General features: G+C 35.5%; 1 protein-coding gene across 2 annotated transcripts in view; it reads right to left on the bottom strand.

Annotated features, from left to right (window-relative positions):
• Window positions 1-22,444, bottom strand: part of VPS50 (VPS50 subunit of EARP/GARPII complex) — a 105,681-nt gene that overhangs the window by 5,034 nt on the left and 78,203 nt on the right. For both annotated transcript variants that reach the window (XM_072964982.1, XM_006207635.4), the window contains exons 21-26: window positions 15,900-16,021; window positions 11,168-11,248; window positions 5,639-5,787; window positions 4,489-4,585; window positions 3,263-3,421; window positions 228-349 (exon numbers count right to left, since the gene is read on the bottom strand). In XM_072964982.1, coding sequence (XP_072821083.1) covers window positions 228-349; window positions 3,263-3,421; window positions 4,489-4,585; window positions 5,639-5,787; window positions 11,168-11,248; window positions 15,900-16,021 — 730 coding nt within the window. The remainder of the gene's footprint in view (window positions 1-227; window positions 350-3,262; window positions 3,422-4,488; window positions 4,586-5,638; window positions 5,788-11,167; window positions 11,249-15,899; window positions 16,022-22,444) is intronic.

The following is a 22,444-nucleotide window of genomic DNA, read 5'->3' on the forward strand; positions in this document are numbered from 1 at the left end:
TTCTATTAGCTGTTTCTAAGCAAGAAAAAACAAAGGGAAGACACAGTGGGGCTGAAGGTTTCTTCTCAAATTATATTCCAAAATCAAACCTGAATTATTATGGGACTGTCTGCTACTTATCACTATCTCTACCTGTCCTCTCCATCCATTAGTGATGACATATAATGTTATTCATATATTATGATTTATCACTGAAGAATCGGATAATGCTTTCCTGAAGAACTTACCCTTCCACAATAGTTCTATTAGCCAGGCGTATACAATGTTCCCAAAGTATATTAGACACGGGCAAGGGTATCCGAACTCTCTTAGAAACTTCATTTAACCTCATGTTAAACTGCTCAAATTCCTAAGAAGACAAAGATCATGGCCATATGTGAATATAATTATAATGCTACATTGCTCTCCTATCTTAGTGGCAAAAAAGATTTAAAAAGACTCAGAATGAAGACTCAGAATGAAATCAAGTAAAACAAAAAGAGATAATGCCAAAGATAATTTGGACTTAGTGTGAAGTCTTTTTTTCAAGTGTATCCAATTAAATAAATTATGTTGTAACACAGTGTACATCACATTTCTTTTCAAAGGAAGTAAGTGTCATTAACTGATTAAACAATAACAATGTTCAAATGTTTCTAATTTCAAATTTTTCTCTGTCAGTATAGATTAAAAAGGCTTAATAACATAATATATCTTTAAAAATATCTTCAAGAAACCCAGGTTTTATGAAAGTGTTTTAATGAGCTTTCAACTCAGAGTGAACTATTTGTAATTTGTAACTACACTCCTTAGAGAGCAATCTGATAAATTATTCTCTTTCCTAAACATTTTTAAAGTAAATAATTACATACTGAGTGATTCAAAAGTCATGCAATAGCTGTAAATTTTAGCACAAAAAAAACCCCATATTGTCTCATTAACTATAGAAAAAATAAAAACACTTTTACTACTTATTAGTAACTTTTATAATACCACTCTACTAAAAATTATAATATATGTAACTAATTTACACATTTCCAACAATTACATGGAAGTAGCAGATGGTTCACTCTTCAATAAATTTATTTCTGATTTCTCTGGACTACCATCATCTAAATATGTTCATTTACAAACGTAAATGCCGTTAATCCTTCCTTGACAATGTAGTTGAAATAAACTTAACAAGACCTAAAATATTTTTTTTTAGTTTCCTTGATAGAGAAGCTACAAAATGCTTATCAAGTCGAGACTGGCATGCGTTCCAATTTCCTAATAACATACAGGTGGAAAAAAATCTAATCTGATCGTCACCAGTCAAGTTATCACATGATTGGTGGGTTATCCTTTGCTTCTCTGAGTCTTCCTAAATCACAATTTTTTCATGATTTATTTTTGACAGTTAACTGCTCTCAATTTTTATGAAAAAGAAGAGGACCTTCAATCCATTCAGCTTACTTTAGAAAATCAAAGGAAGCAAATAGTGCTTTTTTCATTTCATGAATTCAGTAGAACAGCAGTATCTGCTACTGTATTTATTATTCACTAAACTCCGCTTTAGGTTTCAAGAGTCAGAATTCAGTTATTTTCATTAATAGTCAAAAGATAAATGTATATGCTTACTATATAAAATGTCATTCTACTCATTGCTAAATTCAATGTTCAAGAATGCTTGTTGTTAAATGAATAATAAAACCATTTCATTTTACTTTTGATTCTTTTGGGGCAACAAATGCAGTCTGCTTTTACCTAAAGGTTTGGACTTGGAAAAGTAACAGAAAGAACAAAAGTTATCATAAAAGTTCCTTTATGAAAGAAAGTAACATTGGTTCTTTTTTATATATTAATGTTTCTTGGAATTAAGAATAACTGACGCAAGTAGCCTCCTTCTCGTATGCATGTTCACTGAGGGCAGAAGTCTCTTTCTTCTTGCATTCCCGTAAGTACTATAATCAGCAAGTCATAAAAAATAGAATCAACTTTTCAAAAGTAGAATTGTTTAAAAAAAAAAGAGGTGTGATTATTTATAAACAACATTTATCTTCTACATTCCAAATTAAAATCCCCAGCTGACATCTCCTGGGTGCCCTAGAAATCAAAGTTCTTTCAGGTTGGCAATTATAGAGCACCATTAGATCTCATGCCAGTGCCTAGATCCTGCTAACTGATTATGATTAGCACCCGTATCTGTAGTTCCTTGAGTCTGGGGACAGCCCCACAGTCCTCAACCCAGCCCTCCAGGAGGGTCCCCTAGGTCGCTGGGAGTTGGCAAACCCGATGAATTCTGCTGCTACCTGTTTTGATCTCCGACTTTGTTTACTGGTTCTCAAGAGTCCCAGGCTATTATTTATTGACGACTAAGCACGTAAGAATGTTTGTGTAAATGAGATAAGTCAGGAGGTATGAAGGGCCAATTTTCTTTTCACTGACGAATATGAAAAGCAAAATTTTTCTGAAAGCTGTTTTCATTTTCTCAGATGCTCTTTCCTCACCTCAGACATGCACACGGTCCATTTCCTCACTTCCTTCAGGCCTCTCCTCAATTCTCACTTTATGACTCACCATACCTTGCCACTCTCTATCCCTGTTTGGCTGGTTATTTTTTCACAGGACTATTCATCACCTGACATATTATATATTAACATATCTCTTTACTGCTGTCCCCGCACTGGCATGTAAATTCCTTGATGACATATAAGTTCCTCAATTCACAACTATATTGCCAGCACCTAGATCAGTGCATGGCACGTGTCAGTTGATTTAGAAATATCTCTTAATGCATAATGAAAAAAACCCCACAATTCTTTCCAAAAAACTTTTAAATGTAAATCATTAAACACAAAGGTGTTTGCATGACACATTGCAAAAGTAATATGACTGCTGGAAAAAAACAACTTAGAATAATCATGAAGGTAGTCTCTTACTAGTGAATACACCCACCCAACTATAGAAATTCTTCTAATTAAACAGAAATATCTTCTTGTCACTTCAGTCACGGCTATTGAGATCACATAATATGAAAGCCAGCCAAGACATGCTAGTCAAACTCTAACTCAAAACGGGAAACTAGTGAGCAGAAACAAAACACCTACAAAGTATTCTTGGCTCTAAAAGAACACACAATTCGGAAAGAAAGCCTAATCCATCTCGGGGACGTTAATATTACGGGAACGCTGGCATGTGGTAATAGCTATAATCTCAGCTGTAACTTCAGAGCTATCACAATTACAGGAACAGTCTCCTTAGCAGAACTGTCTTTAACAAAGATGTTTCCCAGAGTACTTGCCTTCAACAATGCATCTACGTATATGTTGTGCTGTGACATAATCTCTTTTACATCCCATTTCACATTAGCCATGAGGAGCAACATCTGTTCATAATCAATGGCTTTACCAGCTACAATCCAGTAAATTGGTTTGCGTAGTTCACTGGCCGTTGAGACTGTCTGAAATAAATTTCACAGAAATGAAAACATAGTTTCCCAAAGTATCAAATTTATAAAGAATACTTTGTTCCTATTTCTTATACACATCACATCTGAAAATAAAACTCTGTATATACACTTGAAGTTTTAAATTATGAAAATACTTTTAACTCATGCGCAAAGGTGAGACTCAAAACATATTTTGAGACATTCAATAAACTTTAGTCCACTGACAATACAACTATAAAAGAACTACAGACTTTCATGAAGACTAGCAAATACTTCTCAAGTTCTTTCGTTTCTCTTCATTTCCACTCCCGCCTCCAAACCACACCTCAAGATTCCACCATCTCTCACTCGCATTAGTCTGACAGCCTTTGAGCTGGTCTCCAGCCTCAAGGGTTGCCATCTAAAGTCCATTCTTCAAACTGCCCCTGAGATCCTCTTTCTAAACAAAATATACACCTGACCATGCTACTCACCACCTGTTTCAAATTCTCTAGCAGCTTCCCAGCACCCTCGACACAAAGTCCAACTCCTGGCCTGGAGCGCCATACATCATGCAGCTTCTGCTGAATCACTCCAGCCATTTTCCTCATCACTAGCCCTCTTTCTTGTTCTGGCAATTTGAGTTTTCCTCAGCTGCTCACATGCACCATGCTCCCTCTCATCTGCAGATCTTCATGTAAGCTACTCCCTTTAGTGCACAACATTCTCCTGATTCACCCTCTTTCTTGTTGGTCCAGCTTAAATTTTATTTCCTCACGACAGCCTTCCTCGACAACCTTCTTCCAACCACACCCTGCCCTTCCTCCAGTCAAGGTTAAATACCCTGACACTGTTTCTTTCCCCCAACTATACTTTATTGTAAATACAGCTTTAATTGCTCTTCCACTAGACTAAAAGTTATATGAGGTTCTCAATAAGTAATTATTTAATACAGGAATTCATGACTGAATAAAAGAACATTCTAATCAAGCTCTCCTGGGGCTGGGAGACTGACCACTAATAAAAAAAAAAAAAACCTGAATAATGTGTGACAGCCCCATCTTGCTCACAGTTGAAATGATATACAATACATGTCTGACCTGGGAATAAAACTGCTGAAGAAAGGGTTTTTTGACCGCTGGCATCACAGCATCCAGATGTGGCTGAAGGAACTCAAACTGTTCAGCCAAGAATACTCTAAAGGGAATAAATAACCCACCGTGTAAACAAAACACAGGTTTTAGAGCCTGTCAATATTTCTCTATAATGAATCTTTAAGATCCCTGAGCAAAAGTTTAACAATTAACATTATTTTCCATTTTAAAGAACTATCTTGCATTACTACCTGACATACTCATTTACAATTCACACAAAAATTGATGCTAAGTTTATCACTGAACGTGATCTGATGTGAAAGGCAGCCAGCTTTCAAAGGAGTTAATCTGGTTACCAAAAGGTGTAGAGTTATGCTGCTTTGCATGTAAGATATGAGCACAGATAACACAAAAGACTGAAGGAAGAATACAACAGTATTTTTTGAAAGGATTTCTTTTAAAGATGCCATGTAATTACACACAACAGATCTGTGAATTCACAGATTTAACACCTGACACTTTTCAGAACTTAGCCAAACATTCGTAACAGGCAACACACTGGGACTGGGTTGAGACATGCATGTGAATTTCAGGCTAGGAGGCTGGTGTACACAAGAGGGAGTCATCTGGCTGGAAGGCTGCAGGCAGCCATACTACTCTCTACTTTTAGTTATGCACAAAGAAAACTCTTAAATTACACTGGACTACATTTTATGGAAGAAGTTACATGCTTTAATTTTATTAAAGAATTTGGGGATTTACAAAGGTCAGGAGGCACTCCTGCTGATGTCAAGGGTTGACTACATTTAACACTAAAGTGACAATGTAACTACTGTTTCTCTGGAATCATAATTCAATGGGGAAACATAAAGTACTATACTATAACATGCTTTTCTCAAGTCTTACTTAAAGCAAGGATCACATTGCTAAAGATTGAAACTTAAAAGGTTTCCTTCCTTCCATTTATATACCTGAAAATCAGCCATGCAGTTTTAAAACTCGACTGGTAATCTATCTTAGGATATACTTCTCAGAAAAACATAAGTGATATTTAGAAGTAGAAGATGTATGTAACCTAGCAGGATAATTATACCATGCTTACTCTTATAACCTTTCTTAAATATTTAATGGCAAACAACTGTTTTTGACAACTTACAAGGATTCTGTGGCTACCACTCTTTCCGCCAGCCCATACAGTGTATCCCCAGATGTCAAAACCACCAGGTGACTGAGGTGAGGGCTCGGCACCTTCTCCTTTCTCTCCTCTGCTGCTGTGAGCGTGGCAGTAGGATCAGTTGAAACTTCCTAAAAACAGAACATACATACACATGCAGACTGAAGTAGCAAATCTAACGGCAATAAACCACGTGACTTTACAAACTGGAACTGTAATTAAAATACACTTAGACGTACACTAATTACACTTAGTTTCTGTTCTTTTCTTCCTTCTTTTATATTTTCTAACTACTAAAACTTTCCTTTTTATACTAAGGAAATGATCCAACTCCATATGCTATTATCTGTACAGGACCTGAAGTCGGCCAGTACAAAGAATTCTCATGACTTGTCAGACATTTCACAGAGTAGTGAGACGCCCTTCAGGAGCTTGTGAATGAGGGAAAGGAGGCTGCCCCTCCAGAACCAAGCTGATAGAATCCAAAATTATGTTGTGATTAACCATTTCACACCGAAGTATAACTTCGGTATAATCCCAAGAAGGCAGGACTGAAATATAGTTCTAAACTGAAACAGAATCAACTGTATTGTAAATGTCTGGGGACAGATTATTGATCTGAAGGAAGATGGTCAATGGAAATAAAAGAAAGGGATGTCGAAAAAGCAGAGTGGACTGAACCTTAAAAGACCCTCAAAGAAAATTATAGCACAAAAATTGAACACAAACAAGAATAAAAGTGCACAAATATAAATCTACATTACTTTTTAAATCAATTACAAATAGTCACAATCTCTAACATTTTCCTTACAAATAAAAGACACATCACATGCATAGGAGGCTGGTAGTGTAATTAGGTTTATAAATTTAGCAAAATGGACATAAAACATTATAAAATCTTTCAAGTTAGACAATGGTTTTATTCTTCTTTAATTCTTTCTTATACCTTATTTTCTATGAAAGGTATTGTCTCTCTTCAATCTCGAATTACTCAATTTGCATTTAAAAGTGGAAACAACTATGCTTTCTATAAGGAGAATCCAGATAAGGGAACAATGCAAATTAATCAATGTCACAGCTCCATTATTTATTTCCTTCAACTAAAAAGGAAAATAATCACCCAACTTCTGCCAAAAAAAAAAAAATCATAAAATTACATACTGTTTGGTACCAGTTGGTTGCCTATGCTATTTAATTTACTTTGGTGGCTATATAACCACATCTAGACTGTCCAAGTGAAGAACTTTAGGATCATCCTTGGCAACCCTTCCTCCTCACCTCCATCATGCCTAAACAAACACCTCTGTGGTTTGTTCCTCATGTCACTACTTCATCAAGACCAAGGCCCCACAGCACCCTTGACTGGACTATTCTAAACGTACCCTAGTAGTCCCTCTAGCTTCTTCTGCTTTTACTCCACTTTCCACACAGTCAACTGGTTTATCTTTCAACAATACCTACGTGATCTTTCTAAAATGGAGATGTGATCATACCACTCCCTAATTTAAAAGTTTCAATTGACAATCCCTTTCTTACAGGAAAAAAGCCTAAACTTGTTGCCAAGATAATACTCCTTTAAAAATGGCTACCTTGCCAGCCTCATTTCAAGATAATCTCTCTTCCCACTAAGGTCTAGTCCCTCTGGACAGTTTGCTACACCTGTCCTACTGACATTCCCATCTTACCAGTTCTCTCTTGTCTGCCTAGCTCTTACCTCATTTTTTAAGTCTGAGCTCATATTATTGCCTCCTTTCTGTAACTTTCTCAGTCTCCCAAGAAGAATAAGTATCTTATGTGTGTTAACATTATCTATACCTACATGTATACCTGTATGAGGCACCATAAAGTGTACTTTATCAGTTGTTGTTTTCTGACTCCCCTACCTCACTATGAGTTCTTGGAGGGTAGGAACCAATTTTACCCTCTTTGCATTTCAAGTTCTTGGCATGCCTCTTGGCATCAACAGGCCCTCAATTAGGAGGTGATGGTAAGAATCTTCTCTTTCTCTCTTATTATTCTTCAAGCCTATACCAATCAGGCTTTTGTCTGCCCCACGCCAAAGAAAGAGTTTTCAAGGTTCCCATTGGCCTCCTTATGGCCAAATCCAATAATCAACTCTGAATATCATCTCTGAAAACTCCCCCTGACTTTTAAATACGGGAATGCCCCCAAAGTTCAGTCCTAAGACTTACATTCTACTCCCTAGATGATTTCATCTAGCCCCACAGCTTAAATCCCATCCACATGGCAATACCTCAAGATTTACATATGAGCCCTGGCCTCTCTCACCGGTAGTGCATTTAATGTATCTGAAACTGAACTCTTGATGTTCTCCTCAGATGTGCCCCTCCTAAAAGTCTTAACCGTCCCCAGTAACGGCACCTCCATTCTCCAGAAGTTAGGTGCCATCCTTGACTCTTCTCAGTGTCAAACCCCTCTTATAATCCATCAACAAGTCTTGATGGGTCTACCTTCAAAAACAGATCCATCTAGGGAAATACGCTTGAAGAGAGCAAGAGAGTCACCAAAATGTGAAGCTGACATAAATAATGGTATGTGCTTATTGTGCACTTAAACAGAAAAGCTCCATGATAGGATCTGTGTTTCAGCTTATACCAGTACAGGAAAGACTTTAAGAAATGAAACCTTAATCAACCTTTATTGTCACAGTGAAAAGTTAACATTTTCAGCCTTTCCTGCCACTAATGCACAATACAAAAAGAATTCCTATTTATGGACATCTCTGGATCAATTTAAAATATATTTTTATTGTCAAAGATTAAAGTTGGCCAAAGGTCTTAAAGCCAACAATTTAGCGTCATCAAGTACATAACTAAAAATTCACATTTCTGGAACCATTATCACCCTACACTAACATCCTTTCCTATTCATCTACTATCAGACTACTTTTCTTAAACTTTTATTTGATGTGTCAAATAATTTTTTTTAGTTTACAGTGAATTTATATGATAAAGAATTTCAGGTCACATTTTTAAGAATATAATGATCCCATTTTGCCTTTTACAACTTAAAGAGAAGTACAACTTAGAAGATATATATAGAGAGAGAAAATAAAATTCCCAAAAAAGTGCTTACTAAAGTTTTAACTAACACATAGGAGAAATATAAGGAAAAATACTTGCATTCAGTGGTTCCACATTGATTCAGCTATAAATTATTTTAATAGCCAAAGAATGCATTGAATAGCAAGAAACCAATTAATGTTCTCTGCCAATGTAGATGCAAATTAATGAAGTGAAGAATACTTACATAGCAGCTTATGAAAAAATATTTTTAAAAGTAATAAAACAATGCTTATCAGTATTAGTAATAATTTAACATGTATTAACATTGGAAACTGATGGAAATTTTCAGAAAAACTTCTACTGTATGGCTGTAGAGTCTTATCCATCAGAGGAGTAAGGACCCTGGAGAGGCTCTGTCAAAGGTCAGCGTTCCTTACAAACTGAAGGAGGAAAGACTGCTCCCATAGTTTTCAGTTCCAAGGTACAGTCTTTGATTTAACAGATGGTGAGAATAGGGACTTAAAGAAAAGATACCTTGAAAAGACAAGGTGCCACAGAAAAAAAAACAGGTATAACTAGCTACTCATTTTTGGGAAGAGGCAAGTAGTTGATTTTAATAAACACTTTTCTAAAGCTGATTACTACTCCAGTTTGGGAAAAAAATTTATCCAGTGAACATAGAACTGGTCTGACAGATGCTACAGATACAATTTATCAGTAGATGGGTGGCAGCTTGTCTCAAAGAACAGCTAGTTTGCCCCCACTGTTTACTTAGTCATGCTAGTTCATTGCATACCATATGACAAAATCTGCAGCATTAAATTCATGCCTTAAGGGTCAGATCTGGAATTGTGTTTTGACAATCATAAGCTAGTAACTAGCAGAAATGGCAGAAAAGCACTAGAGTCAATGACTCTACTGGTAAATTTCAGCCCATCAATCTTGAGGCATTCAGCCAGAAACAAGAAAATTTTCAGCTGTGGACTAAGATCTGGAAAACAAGATCTACAGGTCAAGGTTATACAAGTATCAAAAAAGGAGGTGCAAAATCCAAACACAGATAAACTGCCAATGGGACTGAAAGCCAGTGGATTTTACACAACAGAGACGCTCCTCCCACTAAAAAAAAAGGGAAATAAATGGCTGTGTCAAACGAGGAGCCTTGACTCTGAAAACGAAGACCAGGATTAAGTAAACAACAAAACCAAGAAAACAAACCAGGAGACACCAAACTCAAGGACTAGAGTTTATTCATTTACTCTACAAATGTTTGTTGAAGAGATGCTGTGTGCCAAGGTAAGTGCTATGAATATGAATATATATCAAAAATGTAAGTGCTGGGCAGAAAGATGTCCAAATGGTAAGGGAGATGGGTAAGATGTATACAGTTTGTTTCCTCCGCATAAACAGTGCTCACCTGAAATATCAACACATGCTTCTTTTACTTTATTCGTATCTCTGCTCAAAAGTCACTGTCCTATCACTCTGCTTCATTTTCTTCCTAGCACTTAGTATCTGACACTATTATACATTTATATGTCTCTCTGCCCCAGTAAAACACAGGCTCCAAGAAGACGAGAAGTACCTCTTTTGTGCACTGATGACTTTCTAGCACTAAAAAAAAAATGCTCGTCCCATAATAATTATTCTAAAAAGTAGTTCTTAAAAGGATGAATGATTACATTACTTTATGAAAACTTCAGTAACAGAAATAGGCTCATAATGTAGAGCTTATTAGAAAAAAAGGGAAAATAATCGCTTGTTTGGGTAGATGAAGGAATAAAGGAAAACTCATAGATGCAGAGAAATGCACTGAATAACAAAAATCTCTGGCTATAGTGACCAAGCTTAGGGAACTTTTTTTATTTTAAATGTTTACGTTGGCTTAAGCACTACTGAGAGTCAGTTCTGTTTTGCTACCTATCTTTTTAAAATATGCATTTCATCATGTGACACAGTTAAGAATTCAGACCCCCTACTGCACAGCCAACTCATCACAAACTTCTTGAATGTTAAGGCCATTTATAAAGTGGTCCTAAACACTCTTCCCAACACAACTCTTTGGCATATACCAGTGTCCCATCACAAAGACCTACCAAAATTTGGGCCACGCTTGCTCTCACCTAAAGACCCTTGCTCAGCCTCTGAACGTTAATTTGACTGCTATTCTTTCTCCCCTTCCCCATTAATCCCGTACCTGCTCTTCCAAGTTTAGCATAAGTCTCACCTCCTTGGTTAGTCATTCTCTGACATTAATTTTGCATAAACCTTTCTTCTCTTTGAGCATGCACTGAAGGTAGAGCAAATATCATATTCTTTCATGTGTACTAGCTTTCTCTATCAGACTATAAGAAATCTCCATGTGACGTCCTATAAGCAGTTAGTGTACTCAATGTACACATAACATACATTTACATGTAACTGATTAGATGGCTAATTTCTATTTTAAGTAACCCAAAAGAATTGATTCCAACTGATTACTTACCAGATCAATGAGGCTTTCCTGTATTCTGTTTAGAGTTGTTCTTAGTCTACTACTACTTAGGCCTAATCCTGTTGATTCCAACTGAAAAAGAAAAAGAAAGGCGTGTAAAATCGCCCTGGAGATAATCCTGCAAATGTTATAACTTCAAAGTAGCCAAAATTAAGTATGTGCCGAGTTTTCACTCAGATACTTAGCCTTCAGAGGGTTTCCAAATTGCATTTAAAAATTCCAAAACATCGAAAAAAGAAGTCAAACTTTAGGCCTCAAGTGAACAAGAGAACTATTACACATGTGCACTGACAGGTCATACCAACATACACCAATCTAATGAATTTATCAGGAGAGAGTTCACCAGAATTTCCTTTCCACAAGTTACTATTTTTAATTACAAGACGTAAGATTTTTAGATACTTAAAGAACCCAAGAATACAAAGGGCCACACTGATACAGAAAAAACAAAGCAGAGATGATACATATTTTCAGTATCAAGAATTAGAGAGTGGTTATCACTACAGATCCTTCAGACATTAAGAGGAAAATAAGGGAATATTATGAAAAATTTTATGCCAATAAATCTACCAAACCAGATGAAATGGTCAAATTCTTTGATAGACTTATAAAAACTGACCTAAGAAGAAACAGAAAACTTGAGCAGCTATTAGATTAAATTTAATAAAAACCTTCAAAAAGTATTAATCCTATGTAGACTCTCAGAAAACAGAAGAAAGGAGAATGTTTCCCAATTGTTTTATGAGACTACTATTACTCTGACTCCTAAACCAAAGATACCACAAGAAAATATAACTACAGACTCATAAATTTCATGGACACAGATTTTCTTAAATCCTTAAGAAACTATTAGCAAATTGATTCATGACCTAGTGGTGTCTGTCTTGAGAATGCAAGGTTGGTTTAACAGCCTAAAATCCTATCTTGAAATTAACCAATGTACTTCACCATATTAATATATTTCTCTTTAGGAATGAAGGTTATGATCATTTAAATAGATTGAGAAAAAGCATTTGACTAAATTTATTCTTTCATGATAAAAATTCAAAAAACGAGTAACAAGACACTTTCTTCAACATGATTATGGGCACCTATGAAACAGCTAACATCATACCCAATGGTGAAAGGCTCAATACTTTCTGTCTAGGATAGATGAGGGATGAGGGAACAGGACAAGGATATCAACTCTCACCACTTTTATTTTACATTGTACTGGAGGTCCTAGCCTTTGTAGGAAAGACAAGAAATATAAGGCATAAAGACTGCAAAAGAAGAAGTGAAGCTAAATACTGGATACCAGGATACTTCCCTCTAAGCACTGATACAGCTGAATCTCACAACTTTTGATATGTTGTGTTTTCATTATGATTCAGTTCAAAATATCTTTTAATTTCTCTTGTGCTTTCTTGTTTAACCCAATCTTTACTTAGACGTGTTGTTTAATTTCCAAATACTTAGGTTTTCCTAGTTATCTTATTGTTCATGGTTCCTAATAACACTGTCATCAGAGAATATATTCTGTATGATTTCAATGTTTAAATTCATTAGAATTCATTCTGTATGAATTAAGTACATTCAGTAATTTTTTTAATTGCTAAAAATTATCTTTTTTTCAGTTTTAGGAATTATCTTTGGTTTTTTCAATACTGTTTCTACTAGTACTTTTTATATCTCTACTGAGATATTCCTGCATTTAAAATGTTTTGTTTTACTTTATCGAAGACAGTTATAATAGTCCATTTAAAATCCTTACCCTTTAGTTCCAACATCTTGAGGTAAGACTATACTGCTTTTCCTTTTACTTAAGGGTGTATTCCTTTTTTGGCTCCATGTATTTAGGTAAAGTTGGAATGCATCACCAATTTGATTCTGGAAATTTTGGACTCTGTCATTTTTCTCTGGTAACTACTGCTTTGTTCTCAGTATGCAATTTGCTTGGCCAGGTTGAACTACAAACTCTCTCTTATGCAGCAGCTTCAGCCTCTGTTCAGATCTTTTTTCTTTGATTGACCACAGTCAGTCTGCTCCACATAAACACGGTTCATGGGTTAGTCAGACGTGGGGGTAGACAGAAATTGGGGATCCCTTCTCTGACTATCTCCCTTCTGAACTTGCCCCTACTCTTTTCAGTGTTCCCAGTTTCCTGGCTTCACTTTCCTGGTTCCCCAGCCAGAAAGACTGCAGAGTTTCCTATGGTTGCCTCCATCTGTGTGCCTCGTTGTTGCACTTATTTCTGGGCTAAAAGCCATGGAGATGGAATTTATTTTTCTAGCTTCCTTTTCTCCAGCCACTGGCATGAACTCCCACCAGGGTCTACATGCTTCTGCTCACTCTCCAATATCTTCAGGAAGCTGTCTTTTGGATAACATCCAGGTTTTATAATTACTTTCTGCAGGAAATACCATCTAGTAAGATCTCAGTCCCTCATACCCAGAAGTGGAGTTAATTCATTCTTAAAAGTTTAGATAACAAATCTTCCTACAAAGAAACAGTTCCATTAACAAAAGTTAACTTCAAATGAGGCTCACAAACTGTTATCAAGTAAGGACCCTCATAAGATTTACTTGGATAAGAAATAACCAGCACATTAATCCATGTATCCTAAGAATATGCTATGTGCTTACTACTGCATTAAGGTAAACTACAGAATGGTCTTCACAAAAGAAAAAGAACAGGAAGGACCAAGGAAAACATAACTCAAGAGCTGAACAATGAAAGATTGGTACCTCCATAAAGCAATACTATAAGTATCATTATTATAATAGAATCACATGGATTGGCTATATAACAGGGCATAATGTAGTAGGCTATAATCAGTTCCGTGAAGAGCAGGAGCTTCTGGAGTAATTAGTATAAACAGAAGGAATCCCATACAAGCCAATGACTTTCTAGACCCCCTGGGGTACGGATGCTTATTTGTCACGAGCAGCATCTGTCTAAATTCACTCATACAATTATCTCTTCTGGGAAGGAAGCAGGAGTAGCCATGTTAAAAAGTGCAAGTAAGAGGCAGAGTAAATTCTGTATTTATTCATACATACTCACTTAGGTGCACATTTTGTTTTGGTTCATATAATACAAACTGTTTCTAATACAATATATGAGTGGACACTCGGGTTAAGGATAGAAAGAAACCCTTCTAACTGACAATTAATTGTCTGAATACAATGAAATACCTTTTACTGAGTCTTACATGATTGAAAATACTTTTAGTATAAAACATCAGATTAATGTGTTCTTGAAAACATAACAGATTCTAAATAAAATATGCAGCACATTTTACCATAAGCACTTATTGGCCCTTTTCTAACTTCCTCGGGTTCCAGGAACCCTCACTGTAAACAAATCTGTGTTAGTATCTAATCAGCTGGAAAATCACATCTAAAAGCATAAAGTTCCCAAAAGTTTTCAAAGGACACTATCTTAAGACATTTTATCAAAATTGTGGTCCAGAACTATTTTAACCAATATGAATAGTCACAAGTCATATGTAACTATTTATATTTAATGATAAATTAGCTGAAATCAAATACAATGAAAAACTTAGTCCCCAAACATACCAGTCACATTTCAAGTACTCAACAGCCACGTGTTTCTTGTGACTACTATATTGCGCAGAGCAAATACAGAACATTTCCATTACTGACAAAACTTCTATTGAACAGCACCGTTCTAGAGGCACAGCCCAGGGAGACAGAGTAAGGCTCACCTACAACTACAACTACAATCAACTACAACTCTAGAATGTCTTCTTCATATATATATATACATAAACATATAAATACATAAAAATATACATATATTTATGTATTTATTTATTGAGTTTCCAAATTAAGAGCAAAGAATTAATACATATTTTAGAGTAACAAAAATCCTACAGCAACTCACTCTCTGATTACATTAGTACTCTCTAATTTTGCAGAATTAAGACAGGACATTCAGATCCCACATTAAAAGATCATGTCTTCGATATACTTGTAATCACAGCATGAACATGAACATCCACATGAAGAATATAGTTATCCATTAAAATTCACGTATTTTTGAAAGGGTACAAAATATAGTATACGAATAGTTAGTATATGATATATTCGTAGGACCCAACAGCATGCTTTTATACAAAAACTGTCAAATATCTAGGTGGACTATATAATAATTCCCAAATATCAGAACAGTTATCCGCTTAATACTGTGTTGTTCTCCTTAGGAGTAGAAAAAGATAAACTCAACAAGAGCTTTGGAAACACAAAAAGGAGGTACAGGAAATATGAATTCTGTGGCAGGCAGATGGTTCAGTTAAAGGTTTTCAATTATTTTAATAAATATTTGCCATTATCTTCTGAACGTAGTAGTGCCTGCTAAGGTTGTTAAGCCAATATGTAAAATGGCTCATTTATTGTGTAATAATTACACACTGGGCCAGATTTAAACAAGGCAACCTGCCTGCTTTTCACTGCCAAATATGCCAAGGTTAGAAGTGGACGCTGCACTTTTTCTGCCAAAAATGTGAATAACATACAATATGTTTATCATATCAAAGCTTAAAATTAATATATAAAGAAAGCAATTGGGCAGACATATTGATCATTTTGTTGGACTTTTGATGGATAATTTTCAAAATAATGTTATTTGTATATTTTATACACAGAGAATAAACTTTACATTTAAAAAAACAAATACATTTTAAAAGAAACAGATTTTCCCCCCCAAAAGGTTGACTTACTGAATCATTCCGACCAAAAAACGTATATATTGCATATAAGTAGTAATCAAATAGCTGAGACATGAAATGGATAACATCAAAAGCAATTGGTTTAAGAATGTTCATCATCTGCATATATTTACCTGAAAAGAAAACAAATAAAATTAAGTAGAACAAAATCAAAATCTGTTATTCTATAATTACAAAGAAACCATAAAAATACTTAACCAAAATATTTTTTTAAATAAAATATTACATTCCTCAGTCACATTAGCCATGCTTCAAGTACTCAATAGTTATCTGTGGCTAGTGGCTACTGTCCTGGACAGCACTGATCTAGAGCAGGTATAATATCTTGGAAAGTACAACTGGACCCCACTGATACAAGTAACAGCTGCAAAGACTTTTCCTATCATTATTTACTGTTTGTTTTATATTTATGGAACTTCTATACTCTTCTACAAATGGCACTGTACAAACACACAACACAGTTCCTCATTTCTTGGAGAGTCCATTTAAAACAATTTCTTCAAAAATGTTTAGGTGTAATAAAATAAAGACAATGTACTTGAGAAACAAAAATTTTTTTTAATAAGCTTATACACACATAGCAAAAGTAAAATTACAAGAAGAAAAATGACACGTGGAAGACACTTTCCATTCCCCTGAATCCCAGCCCTGTGAAATCTTGTGTCAGAGGCTAAGAACATGTCTTTATCACTACATCACTCAAGAGCTCAGTTCTCTCAAAGTGCCAAGAACACGTCCTCCTCATGCCTTCCTTTGGGAGATGCCAATATTCCATTCTTTTTTCTCTAAACACATGATACAGTTACAGAAAAAATAATGTAAAAACAAACATTTCTGCATTAACAAACTTGTTAATGTGTTTGAAGGGTGCATGGGAAATGGGCTGAATCAAATAACAAACCATAACAAGTCCCTAATTGTGTTTGTTTTCACGGGAAATAATAAGGAACGAAGCATATCTATAAAAACATGCTCTTCTGCAGAAGATGTTAAAACAGGCCATTTGCTTAATTTCCACATGAGCAAATAACTCAGATGCTGGCTCTACTTCATGTAACTGCTATAAATTTTAAATTGGTACCACTGAGGACATCAGGATTCGAGAGAAAACACATTAACTGAAGTAGAAAAAATGACAAATTTACCCTAGTGGAAATGTCTACTATCAAAACCATTTCTTTATTATCTAAGAACTCAGTACATCTGTCTTAATTTACATGAGAAATGATTCTACATAATAGGTGGTCAAGAAGACACACATACACACATCAAAAAGTAAAAGCTATTCAATTTGGATTCTATTCTTATTCCTATTTACAAGTCTTTTGTTTCAGGATCATTTTTAGTAGTTATTTCACATAATCAGACTTTGTTTTTTAATCCCAATTGAAAAATATGCTCATAGAACATTCTGGATCACTATGCAGATATTTTGTCAACTGCAAACATACATTTACATTACAAGTGTTTACATATTAAATAATGTGACACTGTGCTGGAAAAAAATAGAAAAATGTTATGTTACTTTTACCTGTAAAAGAAAAATTTTTAAAGGTGGATAAGTAGAATGAGGTAAAATGCAAATATCTGGGTTGATACATATTCATAATACAAAGTTCCCCTCCATTCCTAATAAGATTAACCACAGTTCATACAATTCATCTTAAAAAGGATATAAAAATGAATTCTTAATAGGTAGAAGCTATTTTAAATGTGCATTCAGAAGGAAAAAAAAACTTAAGATGTTCCCAACTACTTTGAAAAAAAATGAAACATAATTGCATTCATTCATTCACTCACTCAATACTGTCAACACACTTTTTTTTTGAAAGTTTACTATGTTCTTGATCTTGCGTTAAGACACAAGGAATTACAGTCCCTGCTCTCATACCTTACATGGTCACACACAGAAGGCAGCTGTCAATAAGCAGGCTGCCAGTGTATTAAAAAGTAAAAGAGTGGGAACTCTGTCTTTCCAGTTCAGGAGGGCAGAGCAGGCTTTTGGAGGCCACAGTGATAAGTGCTTGTTATGATGGAAAAGGCACTAAATCTGTGTAATAAGATATTTTGAGAGAGAGAGCCAACGCATTCACATAACTTTTATTATACTATACGGTTATAATTATTCTATTTTATTATTAGTTACGGTTGTTAATCTCTTGCTGTGTCTAATTTATAAATAAACTTTTTATAGGTATGTATGTATAGGAAAAAAATAGTATATATAAGTTTTAGTACTATCTGTGGCTCCAGGCGTCCACTGCGGGTCTTGGAACGTATCCCCCAAGGATAAGGGGGACTACCGTATAGGCTGCCAGAATCTTCCTACAGATAAAATAAAAAGAAAATAAAAACCCTTAAGATTCCTCTCTAAAGTAAACAAACCAAAAACAAACCCAAAAAACTGAACTAAAAAAATAATACATTAGAAAAGCTACAGTTTCTAGTGTGGATTAAAATCTACCTCATTCAGGGAATGTGGGGCTTGTCCCTATGATGTGAAGGCCCCAGTAAACCCACCCAGACCTGCCCTACTCCGCACAAAGTTCACTGTCAGGATTCCTACTAAGGAGAAAGAGCCAGGTGACCAGAGTTCTCATGACTCAGCAGGGAACACCCACAACGGCCAAACAGGCCTTCCATCATATGTATGAATAATCAATACTTACCCAATGAGTAAGGAAACTCAAGATGGTTAAAGTAAAAAGAAAAGCTGATCCCAGAGAAAACAGAATAATTCAAGCTAAAGAACAGAAATACAGTATTTATGTAAAACCCTACAACAGGAGAATATAAAGGGAAAACAACAGAATATCGAAGAGTTCTTAAAGATTTGACCAAAAATCATTCAAAATGCAATTTTTAAAATAAAAAATTAAAGAAATAAGGAAAAGGAAGTCTTCCAGAAGGTACAGCAAAATACAAGAATACAGAAAAAATGAGAGAAAATATGAGAGACGTATAGGGCCAAAGTAAGAGACTAAACACTTGAGTAAGGGGAAATCAAAGAAAAAGAGATTAAAGAAAATGGGGAGGTAGAAATCATCAAAGAAATGGTATCAGTCACAGCTGAGGAACAACGAAACTTTAGACTGAAAAGGGTCACGAACTACCCAACACACGTAATGAAAAAGAACTCACACCTAGACACATCAATAGAGAATTCTGAAACATCAAGGGAGAACACACTAAAAGCTTTCAGAGAGATAGAGAGAAGAAATTCACCTACAACAAAATGAATAGAACATGAGAGATTTCAACTTTCTGAAGAAAAGTAATTTTTAACTGGCAATTCTATACACAACTAAATTGTCATTCAGTAAAAGAACAGAATAAGGACATATTTAGACTGACAAGGATTCAAAACATTTACTTCTCATCACCTTTTTTCTGGGAAATTACAACTAGAAGAGAGACAAACAGAAACAGCCAGGAAATTGCCTCCACGCTACTGGTCGGGAGCAGTGGGTAGGAGACTGCTGCTTTTCACCACACTATGACTAAATGTCCCTTTAGATGTACATATTCTGGTTTAATGTTAAATCCTGATGCCTGTGCTGGTGTGTATTTTTTCCAGCTGCTAAAGTAATAAGTTTGTTGTACGATCTATAGTTTTTACAAGCATGGATTTTTGGAAACATATCATACCTGCTCAAATGAGAGCTGCCTCAACAGAGAGAATCTTGGATACCAAAGCTACTTCAGTGATGAGACACATTCCCTAAAATTTCTCCACCTCAGTCTGCAAGAAATGGTCAGGCTGACAGGCTTCTCTCTTCTCATAAGCAAGCGTTTTGATTAGTCCTGTGCACTTGTGAGAGGCTCCCTGAGCCGTTCTAACAGATTTGGGTACCACTTGGGGCTGGGAAGTCCCATTAACACTTTTTTGTTTAATCTCTGCTAATTATCTGTCAAATAAATGCCACTTTAAAAAGACATTCTGAATATGCCTTTAATGTTCTAGTGCTCTTATCTAGTGAATAGTTAGTTCCTTCATTTTCCCAGGTACCAAAAATTAATCTATCTTATTTATACAACCATACTTATGGATTTGTAAGAAGAGACACTACCTTTGTCAGTTTATAATCTTCAAGCACCTCTATGCAATAACAACAGGGGGTGGAATAGTGCATTTACAAGTTGAAGACCCCTTAGTGAGTGGTTCCCTTAGAGTTCTATTTAATGAATACGTTCAAAATGAAGATAAAGACATCCCAGGGAGAGAGAAAGTGGTAGGCATGAAAGTCTACTGAGAGGAGTAATAACAGCACCAAATCTCGCCCTAAATCGAAGGACATGGAAGCTAAATTATCATACTAAGTATTGTTTCCTAATCACAACTCTAGTAAAAGATCTAGCGGTAAAGAAGACTGAAATTACAACGGTCAGATTCTCTTCCCTGAAGAAGGTTTTACTCAGGACTGCTCTGGCTTTATAGGCCCACAAAAATGCGGTCTTCCTGTTTCTACAATCCACTGTCAGAAAACAATGTACACTGTGTTGGTCAATAATCCTTATTAAGAATTTGTTGTTACTGTCTTCTGAATTTTGCACCAGCAACACATTTCTAAAATTACCATATCCCTTTCTTAGATAATGAGAATAGCAGAAGGCACTGTTTCTTCATTTCATATGCCTAACAAGAAGTGAAGATTTACATTTAACTGAATAAAACATGATTTCCCCCTCCTCAATTTTGCTGTGGCTTTAAATTTGATTTGATTTGAGTGACTATATGCCTTGCAGAGTAAAAAGTCACATGATGATCTCTAGTCTTTTTTCAATGAGGTAAGGTAAAAAATATAAACAACCACTGAAATGAGGTTGATTGTATTATTTTCCCCAATAATCTGGTCTTCCTCGCCTCCACTCCCTGTAAGAGAATTATGCATCCTCGTCCATTGCCCCAGACTGGTAGTGCCTTCCTGTGGCAGAATTACACTTCTCTCTCCCACAGTCAAGCATGACTTGCTATGACCAATGATACATCAGAAGTAGTCAGGGTACCACATCAGAGTGAGTCATAACATGGTTCGGCTCTTGCTCTTCTCCCCACATTGGAGCTACTTTTTCAGCCTGCATCTCAGAATGAAGACACAAATGGGGCAAAACTAAGATGATCAGGAGTCCACATGCATCACGATAAACCTTTGGGTGGAAAGCCACTGGTATGTTAGTTTGCTACTTCAACATAACCAAGCAAAAGCTGGCTTCATTTAACTACATCTCAAACAGTGTGTTCAGACACTGAAAACAGTGAGTCCGGAAGGCTGAGGAGGATGACAAGGATTTTGGAACATCCATCAGTGAGGACCACGTAAGGGAACTGAGTACCTTGACTCTGATGAGTGGTTTGGAGGACGTGAAGTATAAGGAAAGGACAGGCAGTGAGACTACCACAACATATCTGAAAAGTTACCACATGGAAAAACAGGAGAAAAAAGTATAGACTTACTCTTTTTGCTCGTAAGGGCAGAACTAAGATCAAAAGATAGAATTACAGAAAGAGAGATTCTGGTTTACCATAAAGAAGAAATTTCTACCAATTAAATCTGTCTAATAGTAAAATAAGTAGTTTTGCAAAACAATGGGCTTCTAGCAATTGTGAGACATGAAACAAAGGCTAGATGACCACCACACATTAGAAGCAATAGAGAGAGACTTCCTTATTGTATGAGAAATGATACCAGATGACCTCTTCAGAACTGTTCTAATTTTGATTTTATAAATTCAAGTAACTCTTGATGCTAGCTAGATTCAGCTGTCACAGATAAAGAAGAAAAGCTAATTTCCCTGGCAATCAGCCATACAATTGCTTTTAAGAAAATATCATTTTTCTGTGTGTCATAAAAATGTATACTTTTTCTTTTCTGCTCAATTCATTATTACTTTTTCACACTATTTTCCCTGAAGAAATGGGACTACTAAAAAACATTTTGTCATCTTTATCCTATTTATTAATGAAATTTAGAAATTATCTTCAAGAACACAGACTGTTTCAACAAAGCTAAGAGTAACTAAACTAGCCAATGGGATATTACCAACTCCATAAACAGAAAACAGGGATTTTTACAGACAATGACTCAATTAACGTAAGAAGACATCTCTGTAACTTACTTGTCAAAGGTACACACCTGTTTGTGAGCTATAAAGGTTGAGATAGCGTATAAAATGTGGAAATACTGATATTAAAAAAATTCATATCATCTTCAAACCTAAACACTTCATATGGCATTTCTTCATGTTATCTGCCTTCTACAAAATCATCAATAAAGGTCTTATCTGTAATAAGAACAGCACTTCCTACAGTGTGAACATTTAGCTTGTAGAACTCCTGTGGCTGAAAATGCCAGAGAATCACTTTTCACTCTGCCTACCTGACAAGAAAAATTACAAGGATCAATGAAACAATTAAGTACAAAATATTGTGTAAATATATAACTGGCACTATCATAACCCTACATGTACCTGTGACTCACACAGAGAATTTTTCCGTTACATGTCTATTCATTGGAATATTTTAGAAAAAGTGGAAG

This window comes from Vicugna pacos, chromosome 7 (assembly GCF_048564905.1).
Source record: "Vicugna pacos chromosome 7, VicPac4, whole genome shotgun sequence".
Lineage (NCBI taxonomy): Eukaryota > Metazoa > Chordata > Mammalia > Artiodactyla > Camelidae > Vicugna > Vicugna pacos.